General features: G+C 33.7%; 1 protein-coding gene across 19 annotated transcripts in view; it reads right to left on the minus strand.

Moving 5' to 3' along the window:
• The window catches only part of Kdm6a (lysine demethylase 6A), a 139,654-nt gene that overhangs the window by 40,145 nt on the left and 82,706 nt on the right, over positions 1-16,803 (minus strand). For 2 of the 19 annotated variants that reach the window (XM_039100359.2, NM_001427597.1), the window contains exons 8-17: positions 15,713-15,747; positions 13,318-13,411; positions 9,939-10,065; positions 5,230-5,328; positions 4,874-5,093; positions 4,203-4,337; positions 3,578-3,733; positions 2,941-3,036; positions 1,365-1,466; positions 116-511 (exon numbers count right to left, since the gene is read on the minus strand). In XM_039100359.2, the coding sequence (XP_038956287.1) occupies positions 116-511; positions 1,365-1,466; positions 2,941-3,036; positions 3,578-3,733; positions 4,203-4,337; positions 4,874-5,093; positions 5,230-5,328; positions 9,939-10,065; positions 13,318-13,411; positions 15,713-15,747 (1,460 nt within the window). The remainder of the gene's footprint in view (positions 1-115; positions 512-1,364; positions 1,467-2,940; positions 3,037-3,577; positions 3,734-4,202; positions 4,338-4,873; positions 5,094-5,229; positions 5,329-9,938; positions 10,066-13,317; positions 13,412-15,712; positions 15,748-16,803) is intronic. The other 17 variants (XM_039100365.1, XM_039100362.2, XM_063279718.1 and 14 more) reach the window with 9 other exon arrangements.

Raw genomic sequence — 16,803 nt, forward strand, 5'->3', positions numbered from 1 at the left:
TCACTGTAGGACTACATGATTCATACAAAAAAGTTTCGCAAACACTTACAATGCACAAACAAAATAAATACAAACTATTATATGAGAAGTCAACCTAAGCAGCTAGTCTTGTTACCTGAGTGGAGTTAGATAGTTGGTTTTTCCACGGCTCCTCTGTGCTGCTGGTCAGGTTTGTGCGGTTATGAGGTAGAGTGGGTGCGTTTCGCTGCAGGTAAGGCACGTTTCCATTACTTCCACTTCCTGTTACATGATTATTGCCTATCAAAATAGTGTCTGTACTTCCCAGTGTTCTTGATGTGCTACAGGGAACATGGCCTGCAGAAAAGGGTCCATTGGCCAAAGCCTGTCTGGGACAGGCAGGTTGGACTCCAGGCTGAGAGACACTAGGCATTCTGGTCAAAGGAAGCTGTGGCTGCTGGCCAGAAGCTGAATTTGTAGGCAGTGATGAGTCAGCTGTTGGCCCATTAGGAATTCCAGTAGGCCGAACCTGTGCAACTCCTGTTTGTCTCATCTGCAGGAAAGAAATGGAAAGCAAAGAAATGCAATGTGGGTAGTTCATGGAGGAGAGAATCAGCATATCAGCATGTAAAGATGAATGAATAATCATGGATTTCTGATCTGAACCCCAACATTTTATTTCTCTAAGTTAAAAACCATCAGCTTCAAAAACAAGAAACTATTTATTTATATAGCAAGCTACCTAGGAAAAGCAGAAACTAAGTTCAATGTTAAGGAAACATCTAGTTATTAATTACTAAAAGAAAAAAAGCAGCAGAAACCTATGAAAAATTCTGGAATTCATAGTTCTTCAAGGAACCTCAAATTCTTAATTCTAAGGTTGATCTAGTGTTGAAGGACTATAATCCCAGCTACTTAGGAGGCTGAGACAAAAGGATCTCAAGTACCAAGGTCAAATCAGGGAACTTAGTGAGACCTTATATGCATGAAGAAAGGAGTGAAGGAAGGTAGGAAGGAAGGGGAGCAGGAAAGGAAGAGGGACAGAGGGACAACCTTAAGTGCTCCACCCTCCAAAAAATAAATAAAATAAAAATAAACCCAGAAAATTTATAATATGACAAATCCTCTAAACTAAAGGTGAGTATAAAACCCTACCTGGGTTCAGTATAGAATTACTAAGTACTAAAGAATATATATGAAATACCGTGGAGTTAAATAACAAAAAAAATATTTAAAGTTAAATAGCTGCACTTTCCTTAAAAACTCCTAGTATTTTAGAAAGTATAGATCACGAAGTTCTACCAAATATAAGTAGACATGACTATGGGTGAATTCTACAATGATGCTATAGTCAATAAAAGTACACAAAACTCTATGAAATTTTAGAGGGATAATGTTATACACACTTGGTGTTGCTGCATTAAGACAAACTGACTTTCCAGCTGTTCCAGCATTAGTTTCTGTGCTGGATTTAAATTATTTCTATTTGCTCGGAGCTGCTCCAAGTGCTGGGGGGGGGGGGGGGGAAGAGAGAATATAATTAAAGACAGATCTAGAAAGAAGCTAACAAATCTATTAAATCTTTATCTGAATAATTAGAAAAACTCAAAACCACTATTAAGGTTAAACACTGATTTCTGATCAATAAGAATCCAATTCAATCTTTAAGTCTTTTTATAGTTTAAGAAACCAAAGTAAGAGCACTAAGAATTCATCTGAACACAGTTTATTTTAATGTGATCTTCGAGAGATATGGGCATGAAGTTTTACTACTATAGTAATTTTTGGTGTTTATGCAGAAAGCTCTTTAAGCTTAAGAGACATGATAAATATGCCCCAAAAAGCATTGTTTAGAACAGCAAGAGCCTGAAGACACCGTCTAAAACTAGTGATCAACTTAAGAAATAGTATGCTATCTACATAGAGAAATATGGTCTTTTCATATAACAAGTAGACTGTTTATATATTGACCTGAAAAGGTCTCTAAAGAACATTAATAGTTTACAGTAGATCCACTTATGCAAAGGAGGTACCGTTTAAGATCCCCTAGTGAATTTCAAAAATCAGAAGAGCTAAACCTACAATTTAATGCCTTTTCAGTCCTAAAACCACTATATACTGAGGCCATAGCCAGTACAGTATTAGGTGTGACAGTAAAACTAGTACAAAATTCTCTTTATTTACAACTTGAAGTAAAAGAGCAATCTTTACCGTAGATCTTAGCAAACTTAGCTCATGGTATTTTGTGCATTTTTAAAAGAATTTTTACATGTTCACTTGGAGGAAGCACTGTGTGGCTTCTCTTTGATATACTACAATTGTTAAAATCATTATTCTTGTGGTTTGTGGTCATTATTAATGCAAGAATCATGATACTTCAAACAGTTGCTTTGACAGTGAGAAGGCTAGTAAGAGATTAAGGGCCAATTAGCATATAATGGCCTAAATACATTGGACAATGAGATGATTGATATCTCTGGTGGGATAAATTTCATTATGCCAATAGAACCTTATAATTTAGAAGTTATTGTGTGTGGTTTTTTTTTCTTTGTCAGAAATTTTTCATTTAATATTTGTGGACCATGAATGACTACCCTTAAGTGAAATAACATACGTAACACAGCTTTGCTAAGATAGGTAATGCCAGAAAAGTGTCAGGACACATCAGTGAATTAGAGTAGAAGATGAAAGAAGGCTTTATCCTATATAGTCTATAGTCATACTTTATGCATCTACATGTACATTGTGTTCCAAAGACAAAAAGAGAAACAAGTGGGAAAAAAAGAAGGCTGAATTATCTTCATCATTATGTGTACATGTCATGTACTAAGTTTCTTAATCATTTAAGAATTACTAAAATCTCACTGTCTCTATTCTGTTAAATATTTTTTATTAAAAAATTATGGGAGGGGAAATCAGGAAAGGGGATAACATTTGAAATGTAAATAAAAAAATATCCAATAAAAAAATTATCTTACATACCTGTAATTTCTGTGGTGTCAAACACCATGAATGAGTTTGTTGTTGTACTGGAGGATGTGGCACAGCATTGCCACCACTCCAATTATCAGAAGTATTCTGAGGGAAATTGATAAAAAGAAACATTAAAGAATACTTGGTTAAGTCAATAGAGTTAATATTAATGACTAATGAAGGCTAAATGACTATGAATTGGAGTAATTACATAAAGTTATTATTACTTTCTTTAAAAATTTACATGCACATTAAACTTAATATTCATAATTTAAAAAATGTTGATTCTGTAATAAGCCACCCCCAAAAAGCCCACCCCTAAACTATGGCCCAAACTGCTAGCCTACACACCACATTGTCCACTAGAATCAATATCAAATATATTTTAATGTTGGTAAAAGTGATGATGAAAAGTGTGCTGATACCTTAGCGGCAGGGAAATGGATATAATGATTGATGAATGCAAATTTATCCCTACTTTATTTAATATGATTCTAAGAGTTCGGGATGGGAAAACTCAAACCTTTTTACTCTTCTACGATGTCCACAGATTTAAAGTAAAGGACAGGAAATGTTCAAACTGCACAAATATAGGGCAGTTGGAGCTTCTTTTGACTGGGATTCTCTATTTCTCTAGGACATATACCTTTGTTGGACTAGATGTTCTTTTCCTCTTGGCAGGACTGGACAGGTCATCTACTTGGCTAGGAGGAATCATGTGTAGTGGCAAGGACTGCTGTGAAATTGGTGTTTGACTGAGGCCTAATACAGGTTCAGTATTTGGATGATGAGGTTTACATGCCTAAGAATCACAGAAGGAAGACAAAAATAGGGTGCTATATATTCTTAGTTCATTCCTTCAAATTATAAAACTTACAAGCTGCATAGTTTTCATTTTCAAAGTCATGTGGACATCTCTGATTGCAATTATTGAAAGTCAGAAAAAAAAAAATCAATGAGTCATCATCAATGGAGGAATGTGTACCTTCCTTTGAAAATCTTCTTTAAAAAAATTAAATAAACTACTACAGCATTATTTTAAGAAATGTTGCAAAAACATGAAAATGCACAAAGGTTCTAAGTTGGTACCCCCAAATTTATTCCCATATCAGAGGGAATTTTATTTTGATCTAGATTCCCTTAGCACTTAAATGAAAGGCCATTATTAATTAATAAAAGCCTTCTATGCTTACTTAAAATAAGCTTGACTACTACAGATTGAAAAGAACCCTTAAAGCTGGGCACCTGCAGAACATAACCCAACTTCTCACCTGCTGTGCTGTGTTCATGGCACCCTGCCTGGAGGTAAGCTCTGCGGGAATTGGTAGGCTCCATGCCTCCTCAATACTAGGAAGTAATTTAGTTTTATTCTGTAGACTACCTTGTGGAAGGTTACACAACTGAGCCTAGGAAAAATTATGTAAAAAGCAAATTTAACACAAGCCTACTTGAGTAAGAGCAAGTCCACTAAATCTTCCTAAAGGCTATAGCTTATTGTTTTTAAAAGAAAATAGATTCTAAATTTGGGGCTTTAGAAAGATAAGTATAAAGAGGGTAACCAGAATATAAACCTTTGTGAGAATCAAAACATAACTAAGCTGTTTCCAGGGTTCTCATTAGCTGTCTTCTCATGAAACTTCAAGCAAGACTGAAAGACAGTGTTTGTGTTCTTTTCTTTAAAATGCTATGACAACTTAAAAATGTAGACAGTACACTGAAAAAAACTTAAGCAAATTAATAATGCATTAATGTGCAAAAGAGCATTTTAAAAAATATTGCTTATCTCACTTAGTAAAATGTTACAAGCTATGGTATATTTAGAAAATATAGAAACATATAGGCATCAAGAGACAACTAGACAAATTTTCCAGCCACCCTATTCCTGCCTGAGTGTTCTAGGAAAATATGTGGTTCTTAAAAACTTGGCCTTTAAAATTTTTACCTGTAAATATTTAATTCGTGCTGCAAGTCCAGAGGTATTACTACAATTTTTGCTTCTAGTTGCATTTAAATAGCATTTAATAGCATCTTGAGGCTGGTTGCAGGATTCATAGAGAGTGCCTAGATCCATCCAGGCTGCAGCATGGCCATGGTCCAATTGTACAGCACAAATATAAGCTTGTAAAGCATCCATAGGCTGATTTTGCTGTTGATAGAGCACACTGAAAGGAGAAATTAAGAAAAAAATAAGTCAACTAAGAACTGGTTATTTTCATAGCATGACTTTCATAACAAAGTTTGTTATATGTGATGCAGTCATCTTTGCACACCAATATCATTAATTTTAGACAGTCTTACCCTATTGAACACCATGTATCTGCACTTGCTTCAGATTTATCAATAGATTGCCTGTAAGATATAAAGGCATCCTGAACTTTCCCAATACTTGAATAGCACCTGAGAGGGAGAGGGAAGGGGGAGGGTAAGAAAATTCCATCAATACCAAAACAAATTACATTTATTTGCTTAAAAAGGGTTATATATTAAAGCAAATTTTTAAAAATGTATTACGTTAATATATTTAGGCATGCACATGTGTGTGTATGTGCAAGAAAATTACAATACACACGTTAACTAGCAATTTACAACTGTATTATAGTCTTTCTCAGAGGTACTAAAGTATACTGCATTGATAAAGTCTATTAAAACAAGTATAGGTCATTTCACTTCAATATTATAATACTAAAAGTTGGACATAGCCCCTCCATGCTCTGCTTTTAAATCTTGACCTCTAGTTTTTCAAATAGTCAGAATATAGAGTTCAAAGAACCAAAATTACATGTTTTTAGTAGGACCCAATGAATTTTTCTTTTCTTAAACAACAACAAAGGGCAAACATTATTTAATATATAAAGACACTAATGTAATGGTTTGTTTCTGAGTATCACAAACAGTATATAGTATTTCATGACTAGTAAAGACAACATTTAGATTTTAATGCCTGACATTTTCTTAAAGAGTATGTACCTAATACAAACATCACTGAAATAACAAAGACAAAAATTATATGTTTGGTGCTAAAAGAAAAAGAAAACAACCATAAATCATGTCTTGAAGGAGTTTATAATTTAATTATTTTTCCTTTGCCTTTTGTACTCCCAACCAGGGTCTTACTTTGTAGCCCTGGCTGGCCTAGAACTACCTGCCCCTACATCCTGAGTGTTAAAATTAAAGGCATACTCTACCACACCTAAATAATTTCCAATAGAGATGAGGACTGAGGGTACTGTGCATATCACAATGCCATATCAAATGGCTAACAAACAGTTTAGGAAGGGACTACAATCCACTCAGAATTAGGAAAAGGTAAAAGGATGAGGTGAGGATAGCTTTCCAATAAACTCGTATATATCTTACATGATTGTGTTGGAAGATCAATGGTCTAGAGTAGCCACCACCAACAATAAAGTAAATCTGAAAATCTTTGTTTATTCAGAAACTATTTTTTTTAATCTTTTTTTTTTTTTGGTTCTTTTTTTTTTTTCGGAGCTGGGGATCGAACCCAGGGCCTTGCGCTTCCTAGGCAAGCACTCTACCACTGAGCTAAATCCCCAACCCCAGAAACTATTTTTATCCCAGGAGTTATTCTTAGAAATTTTACTGATTTATGTAATTTACAAGTGTACTGACATAGAAAATGAGAGGAAATATTCAAAAGCAATATGGACAAGTCCTAATGTATTTGTTTAAAAAATAGATACATACGTAAATGCACATGCAACACACTCACACACATGTTGGCACACACACACTTTAAGACCTTCCACCCCCAAAGTTTGACATCTGTTTCCATAACAATGGAAATGGCTGTGATAAAAGCAAAAGAATATTCACCTGACAACAATGTATAGTATAGACTGAAAGTAAAGCTATATACAGAAAGATGGTTGTATTCACTGGTTTGTAATGGGTCAAAGCTGAGATGAAAGTAATAGAAGCGGAAAAAAGCAAAAGAAAAAGGGAAAGAAAAAAAACTAAAACTAAAAGAGTGGCAGAGACTCCCTGATTGACTGAGAGTCATGAAGGGAGAAGAAAGAAGCTACAAATGTAGCTCAGCGGGAGTAGTAAAGTATTTGGGTATGATATATTAGGCTAGGACCATCCCCCCCTACCCCCCAACAAAAAAGTGAAAGAAAAGAAAGAGTAGCGTATGATTTTATGGGGATGACTTGGAGAATATGATGAATAAAAAGTGAGGCTATTACGAAAATATCAAAATTTAAAATAGCTCCATAGGAATCTACTGTTGAAATTTATCTACATGAAGAAAAGCTGAAAGAACACAGCACATCTATTAAAGAGCAGACAGAAACAGGCCTAAAAAATTACGATCATAGGTTAGAGAGAAATCAGATAATTTTACTGACTAAACAGAGAAACAAGTTCCAAATACTACTTGCGAAAACTGTTGAACAGAAAAAGAATTTGTGACAAGGTCAGTAAATAAGATTAAATTGGAACAAAAGCAAACAACAAAGATAGGAAAACAAACTTATCCATTCATAAGCTTTCTCATATTAAAAGCAAAGCATCAATTAGATGGTAGTGACTATAAGAATGAATCAAAAAACCTGACACCATTACTGAGGCTATTAGACGCTCACAAAAAGGTACCTATCATGACTGCCATTCAAAAGATCCAACAAGCCACTGAAAGAGTCAGATGCAGATATGTGCACCCAACAAATGGACAGAAGCTGCTGACCCCTCTGGTTGAATTAGGGAGCAGCTGGAGGAGGCCCACCCTGTAGGAGGACCAACAGTCTTAATTAACCTGGACCCCTGAGATCTCTTAAGACACTGGATCACCAACCAGGCAGCATACACCAGCTGAGATGAGGCCTCCTAACACATATACAGCAGCGGACTCTTGCGATTGGGTTCAGTCAGGGAAGATACACCTAACTCTCAAGAGACTGGAGGCCCCAGGAAGTATAGATGTCTTCTGGGGTGGGGACATCCTTGTGGAGACACGGGGACAGGGGTGGGGGGTGGGGGTGGACTGGGAGGGGAATAAAATCTGGAGTGTAAAAATAAATTAAAATTTTTAAAAAGTATATGCAATATAACTTTATATTAAAAATAATGCTTGCTTTTAAAAAACAGTCAAAACCACACCTCGAATATTATGACGGATGAAAAATAATTACTCTCTGAAATGATCATCTTCAACCATAAAGCAAGTTAGAGTGCGATAATTATCGCTTGTTTGAGAAGTCAGGAAATATCTATCTGCAAAAATTTGATACATCTCAGTGGTTTAGAATATATAATTATTTGACTGAAGGAAAGAAAAAATATGGAATAGTGCTTACTGAGGCTGAAAAATCAATGCATCTTAAAACAGTAATTCTAGATATGGTTCATTATAAACTAATCTTATGAAACTAGAATTCAAGGGAAATTAAAACCAAACCAAACCAAAAAACAACACAAAACCCCAGAAGTTTTGAAGCAGGAATGTACATAACAGATCATATATTTTGAAGCCAAATAATTGTTATAAAGGGCTCACTCGCTTTCCTGTACATTGGAAGACTTTTATTTATTTTTAGCAGAAGCCCTAATCTCTACCCATGAGGTGCCAGTAGCAGTTTCCCTTGTCTCCTAAGAACCATTCATTTAGTGCACAACCCCCTTATAAAAGATAGCACATACTGGAATTATAAAATATGGTAGATACCAAGTTGTTACTGAGCTAGAAGCTGGAAGATGCCATTCATGCTACCAGAGGAGAAAAGCAATTATCAACTTCACTCAGTTGTGAACCCTGTACCCTAGAATAACAACTGGCCTGGCAAGATATGCCCATTAGTGTAATAGTAGCAAGAACTTATTAGGAAAAACCAACCACTTTCTAATTAGATATAAGGCCTACTCTACAGCATGGAACTCATACCCAGCACCAAAAATCTGTGACTAGACACAGGCCTGTATGTCCTAGGAAAGAACCTATTACTCTGCTAAATGAGCATAGTATTAAACTGATTTTTAGTGGCTTATTATTGGATCTATAGATTTCTCACCTGTCAACCTTCATTAGAGAGGCTTCTATTTACAGTAGATGGTGATTAAAAGACTCTCAAGTGGTCAAAGTACAAAGACTAAGAGAATGAAAATACCCAGTCCTGAATGGGAAATTTGTGCTACTTCTCTTTTCAGAGCTCAGGAATCATTGAGGGTAGGGTGTTTGTGAAGAGTGTAAAAGGGGCAGAATTGGGGATGACTGGGTAAGTAAAAGGGGGGGCGGTTCTTGAGGAATTGAGGGAAGGGTAAAGATGATCAAAACACCCAGTAAAGAAATTCTCAAAGCAAAAATGAAGAAGAGGCAGAGGAGAAAATTGAAGCCTCAAAAGGGTGGTGTGTGTGGGTGTGCGTTTGTGTTTAAGTCATCCACAGTTCTACAAAAGTTAATTAAGGCCTTACTTAAATTTGAGTCTTTTGGTGCCTAGTATACTGAGTTTCCACTATATGGTGAAAGGCAAAATGGGTTAGGAACAATTTATCAAATACATATATATATATAATATATCAAATAACCCCTGAACAAAATTCTGACAGTCAGTCTCTAGACAGTTCAACAGCAGCATACTCACTTTCTTAAAAAATATAAGATTTCAAGTTAAAGTATGACTTGAGGTCTACTACTAATCAAATGCTAGAAATTACATAAGGAAAAGCACATAAATAATTCACTGAAAAAAGTAGTATCTGATAGGCCCTTTAAAGAAACCAGTAGCAATTCAGGTTAATGAAACAAACAAACAGACAAACCCCCAAAACAAAAAAAGTTCGTTAAGACAAGGTTATGCTATGAAAAAACTAGTATACTTAAAAGCTTACTTCTATCATTTGTCTTTCAGGAATCTTTATTATATTCTATTAAAAAGAAAAACTATATATACTGTTCAAGGTTCAAATGTAAATTAACATTTGAGGTTGAAATTAAAATCTCCTAGCTATTATAACTATAAACCACAAAACATAATTATCTGGGTAAGTCTCACCTTCCAAGGAAATACCAGGACTGGCCAGAATTTGGATCTGCTTCCAAGGACTTCTGGAGATATTGAATAGCATAACTTTCCTTGGTGGCCTTATCTCCTAGGAGATCCACAGTGTGATGCATCCAACCTTTAAAACATTAACAGACATTATGTAACAGTTCTATTTTTGAGAACAGAAAGCAAAAATTTAATAAAAGTAACCATTCTCATTAATGCATTCTTGATATATTTGAGAATATATGTATTTTGGTATTTTAGAATTACTAATTCTTGTAATAAGGTTTTTCTCATAGGAAGGGATATCAAATAGATGAACAATGTTTCAGAGAAATTAAAGTATTTAAAACAATTACTTAGGGGGTTGGGGATTTAGCTCACTAGTAGAGCGCTTGCAAGGCCCTGGGTTCGGTCCTCAGCTCAAAAAAAAAAAAAAAAACAAAAAACAATTACTTAACAGTAGATTACAAATACTAGATAAGTTCAAAAAACCTACCACTAATCAAACATATCCACTTTAAATGTACATATAATTGATCAAAATTATAAATAACAAGGCGGTATTGGCTATTAGCAGTCATTTTCTTATACAAAGAACACAGAAACATCATACATATTATTCCATGTAAAATTTAAGTACAAAGAATTTCCAAGACATACTATTAACCCAATATTTATTTCAAAGAAATAAATATTGATAGTTCAGTTCACATACACACACAATCCTATCTCCTTAAATAAACATAATTCATAGTATGTAAAATAAAGACTAGAAAGAATTATAAAATACTGAACTTTTAAAAATAGAACTAAGAACTATTCAAATGTTAAGAGTAATAAACTTTTCTACAAATATGAACATGGAGATGGCTCATTAGTTAAACATACTGGGCGGTAGGTTTGTTTGGTTTTGAGAAAACTTAACTTCAATTCCCAGTACTACATAGTGGTTTACAATCTTCTGGATCTCCAACTCCAGGAGATCAAATGATCGATACTTTCTTTCAGTTTTTGGTTTGTGGAGTCTTGGGTGGGCCTAAACTAGGAAGGTCTTAAACTCAGAGATCTCTGAGTGCTGGGAGATTAAAGCCACCTCTTCTGGTTTTGGTTTTTCTTTTTTTTTCTTTTTTTTCTTTTTTTTTTCGGAGCTGGGGACTGAACCCAGGGCCTTGCGCTTGCTAGGCAAGCACTCTACCACTGAGCTAAATCCCCAACCCTTCTTCTGGTTTTGGAAGGTACTAGATATACCTTTGGTACACCAACATAAATGCAAATCATATACATAAAGGAGCTGCAAAATTGGAGAGAAAAAAAGAATTTAATAAGTAACTAGTTAATCAAAAAAAATCATGAAATAATGTATTCTAAATCTTTGAAATGGAAAAGAGCCATTTGTTTAAGTTTGCCAATAGATCGCATTTCAATTGCAAATCTCTCCAATGTATGAAATCTTGTTTTATACATTTTATTCTTTGCACATATTCTACATCAAGACCTTGTTTTTTGACATTTGGTATGTACCCAAAGACATCTTAAAGGAATTCAGTTACCATATTTTATCAAAATGAAAAACAAAACAAAAATCAGACCATACTTCCCATCTGCTCCTATTACTAGAAAGAACAAGATGGGCGCATGTCTCACCAGTCAAAAGTGTTTGTTCTACAAGTCTGAGTACATAAATTCAATCCCTGGGAGAAAAAGAAAATGAACTCCTGAAAGGTGTAGGTGCCTTTCTTACTGCCACAGGTAGGCCATGGTACCTGTGTCCCTGCAAGTGCACGGTGTCCCCTGCCCCCATAATATGTTTTTTTTTTTTAAAGCAGTCTAATTTTTTTTTTAAAGCAGTCTCTAAAGAAATGGCCTTTAACCAGAACTGGCCCAGAAACAGAAAGCAAGCTACTATGAAGCAAACATAATTACACAAAGTCATGAGTTTACTTTTATATTCTGAAATTTAACAAACCACTGTCAAACATCAGGTGATTTATGAATCAGACAAAATAAAACTACCATATTCCAATAATCTATTTCTTAAAAATGTGTGCGTATTAGATAAGTAGCAATTAGATTGGTTAAAGGGAGGATATACATATATTCTTCTATGAAGCTAAAACTGCATGGAAAACAACTAGAAATAAGATGGATAAAAACATTTATATTCATGCCATTAGTTGAGAGGTAAATAACTTTGAAAGCATCACATGTGTTTTTCCCAAGTTAAAAAACAAAATCTTTTTCACTATACTAGCAACATTTTTAAATTCAATGAAAAAAATTCTTATTACCCAAACACTGTAGTCCGCTAAAAGTATTTTGATACACTTATAATTCTTAAAAATAGACAAAATTAAAATGTAAAAACAAAGGTTTCATATGAAGGTATGGTGCGATGAATGGGGCATTTGAATACTTGGCTCCCAGTGTGTGACATTGTTTGGGTAGGACTAGAAGGTATGGCCTTGCTGAAGTATGTCTCCTGGGTGGCCTTTGAGGTTTCAAAAGCTCCCTGCCATCACTGTCAGTTCATTTTCTCCTATCTGTCTACTGCTCCTCTTTCACTTTCTGGCTCCACCCATAAGGATGGAGATGAGTGCTTTCTGTTGTTCCTACCAACATGCCTGTCTAATGCCATGTTGTGATATATTCTCATCCTTCTAGAGTCAGACTCTCAAAACAAACCCTTCTTTTGATAAGCTGCCTTGGTCATGTTGTTTTATCATAGCAATGAACAAATAACACGTAATGTCATTATGTATATATAGTGAAACACAATAAATGGACGTTTAAAACTGACTTCAAAATTACAGTAAATAACTATTATAAAAATACATGTATACAATGATAGTTAAAAACTGACAACTAACTTTCCTAGACCCAAACCAAACCAAGAAGAACTCAAATACAAATTATGGGGTAGAGGTGAGGGGGACAGATTCAATAATTAGGTAACAAAATTAAATATTGAAGGGCTTTATTGTTCTCTTTGCAAGACAGTTATCTAAAAGCCTAAATGGCTACATACCCTCACATTTAACATTAAAATAGGACTGCATGCTTACAAAACCTATAGTGGGCTAGAGTTCGTGTAATTTTAAGATAAATATTTTACTGATTAATACCTATGAAGCTGTGAAAGGAAGCTCATAAACCACTAAATCAGTTAATTTCACTTAACATAAATTACAAATGAACCTGGTACAAAAGAAGTTCTCATGCCTTCTTACCCAATGATTAGAGAGAATTTTCAGAATTTAAAAGGACCATGTATATCCGAAAATTACAGTATAGAGACTAAGATAGAAAACACTTAACAGAGGGTTCAGATTTTTATCAACTATGAAAAAAGAATAACAGAAGAACACATAATGCGATTACATACCTAATTGTTGTAAGACAGTTGCTTTTACTTGTGCAGAAAGGTTTTCTAGCTGCAAAAGTTGCTCATAAGCTTCTTTTGCAGAATGATACTTCCTCTAAAGAGCAGAAAAAGAAATTTAGAGAAAAAAAACAAAAAATATAAATGTATCCCACTATTAAGAATTATATATAGTATTTATAATGCTTTGGCAGATTAAAAAAAAAAACTAGCTTAAAGTAAGAAAGTGCTGATTCTATTACTGATGTTTAACACCAGACACATTCAAATAGATATGTTCCACTCTGTATATGTAAAGCTAGTAATAGCACCCATCATAACAATGTATCATTAAAATATATCCTTTTAATTTTTAAGTATTTGCCAATTCCCAATAACTAAAATCATCAACTCACTTAATAATGTGAATCACCTCAATTTTACTTAATAATGTCAGGAGAGTACTCTCTATCCAAGAGTATAATTTGTCTCCTTAGCAAGTTCCCAAGAAACTCAATAATACAGAACACCCCTCCCCCAAAAAGCTATAATAAAAATCACAGGCACAAAAGTAATTAAAATCCTGTTATAGACATAATCTTTCCAGAATATAAAATCTTACACAATATTTATAACATCTATAATTTTAATTAAGATTAATTAATTATACTATTCAATGCTTATAGTATTTTCAAGTTCCACAGGCAAATTTCTAAATGTGACCATTTACACATAGTACTGCCTGCAAAGTTTTAACACGACCAAAAGCTATTCTCACAAAAGTCATAAAGTTTAAAACAACAAAAGGCCAAAAAGTGGAAAGTTTACAAACATTGCCTTTAAATAACATTTTGTAGAACAATAGGATGCAGTGGCTTTTATTCTTATTACTACTGCCATTTATACTTATTAACTGCCTGAATGAAGTAAATCATAAAAAATTGTAGGGAGAAATACAAAACTGGCTATGTGAGCTACAGACAAGTCACGTACCCTATGATCTGATATCTACAAATTAAATATAAAAGGTAATTTCTAATCAATCTATTAACTCATTCTAAGTATCAAATGAAATTAACAAGCAGCACTGGAAATAACTAAGGAACTATATTATATAAATACATTATGAGGGAGCATTTTAGACAACTGCACATTGAGATTATCACTACTTATTAACTGAAGTTCATGAACTCAACTAATTCCTAAGACATTAATCTTATCTAGTCTACAAAAGTTAAATAGGCAGTAGTTAAGTAGGATAAGGACTAACATACTCAACCTAGTTCCTTCAACCAAAAGATATTGTTGAACAATAAACACATAATGGAAATGGTTGGGGCTACAAAGTAGCATGAGGACCAAAAACAGAAACAGAAAATATACTATGTTGTATACAGATAGCATATTTTGGAGAAAAATGTTCACATGCTTAGAATACTAGAAGACTGAGCAGAAAATTCAGAAACTGCTTATAAAGACCTTGCTAAGTCAGTTTAAGATGACTGGTTGTAACCTAAGATAATGGAGACTAGGAGCTATTTCAACTAATAAAATCAGATTTTTATCATAGAGAGACCATATGTTGTAAAATATCTCAATGCTGTTATATACACCAAACCGAGAAATATAGAACAGTGACATGCACGTAAATGTTTGCATCATATCAAGAAACACAAAGTTGGCTTTTGCCTCATGTTATGTACAAAACAATGATAACTGCATTAAAGGTCTACTAATAAGAAAAAATACAAAGAAAAAAATGCAAGTGAGTTCTTCCTCGAGACAGGAGTTCACTGAACATAGCAAGCTAGCACAAATCACAAGTGAGAACAGAGAGTTGACAAAACAACTATAATCCCTGCCTCAGGATGCTAAGATGGAAGGATAATAAGCTGAAGGCAAGCTAGACTACATTGTGAGATCTTTAAACAATCAAAATAAAAGTCTGGAAAGATGGCTCTGTTCTCTGGACCCATATCTGGTGGATCACAACTTCCCATAAATTCAAGGACACATGTGTACACAAACTCATGCATACACACACACAAACACACACACACACACACACACACACACACACACACACACACACACGGTAACTGATTAAAAAAATCATTTAAAAACAAGATATTATAATAAGCATCTATAAGAGAATAAAGCATTCTCTACCGCAAAAGAAATAGTAAACGTAACTAAATCAAGTTTATAAGCAAGTTATAAGTGATTCCTCTCTGGATATATCAAGTTTCTTGTGTATCAACTGATGAAGCAACATTCTGACTAAACTTAATGAGTATATATGTATGTAACAATACCCCAAATTGCATTAAGTTCCCTGCATATACTTAATTTCATTAGTGCATAGTATAATTGATACTGTATTAATTCTTTTTCACTTGGGTAAAATTAAAACACTTACCTGGGTTTCATATAAGTGGGCAATGTGAAACTGAACTATAAAGAATGATAAAAAACAAAAACAAGTCACAAATAATACAGCAAGATTTGGGGTAAATTAGGCAAGAATGACATTACAGAATATAAGCATGGTTTATATTACATAGATTTAAGTAATAGGTGAATAACTTTCACTTGCTTTTAATAAAAAATATACAATCATACTATAGAATAGGATAATAAACCATAGCAGTCATTGTTAATCATTATCAAAATGTGTTAGTTATTAATTATTGTTAACAGATATAGCAAATGAGTATACAGTTTATAAAGTTACAAATGACAACATTAAATAAGTAAATAGGCAAATCTTATAAACTTTTACATTTCAAGGCATAGTACTTCAAGTTGAGTTAAAAGTCAAATATGTGTTAAAGGCAATATCTAACAGAAAACAAAAACAAATGAGCTATTAGATTTATACTTTTATGTTTATATGTTATATTACACATGAACAATACTTATTAAAAAGTTACAGGCCAGAATGATCATGGTACTAACACAAAGATGGGTGTTTGATTTCTTTTTCTTTAGTGCTTCAGAGTTAGATTTGATCATTAACTAGAAACAAACAAGTAAAATCACTTGGAAAAAAAGTACTGAACAGTCCTGGAATTAAAATACAATTGTTGAAAATAAAAAGAGAATATTTTGGCTTTTAATTTTCCTTCTTCCTGATATTTCATCGTCCACGTATGAAAGTAAACCAAGAATGAAGACTGATACCCCCCTTTTTTAAAATTTTTTTTATGTTCTATTTAGATTTTATAAATTGATTTCAAGTACTCTCAGAGCCTCTCAAGATTACATAAATTTAGCCTGTGTACATTTGCTTTAAAAAAAAAAAACACAGAAGGTTCAAAGCTAGGATCAAGTTTTCAGAGAAACTTGTTATCAATGTAGATTTCTGAAAATGATGCCTGACAGTGTGGTCAAGGAGTGGAAAGCTACCTTTTTATTCATTTCTATGGGTGATTCCTCATTCTTATTCTCTCTAGCTGAGTATCAGGGTAACAACATCACACAAGGTAAGGAAACAATGAATTTTAAAAT

Source organism: Rattus norvegicus, chromosome X (genome assembly GCF_036323735.1).
Source record: "Rattus norvegicus strain BN/NHsdMcwi chromosome X, GRCr8, whole genome shotgun sequence".
NCBI classification, from domain to species: domain Eukaryota; kingdom Metazoa; phylum Chordata; class Mammalia; order Rodentia; family Muridae; genus Rattus; species Rattus norvegicus.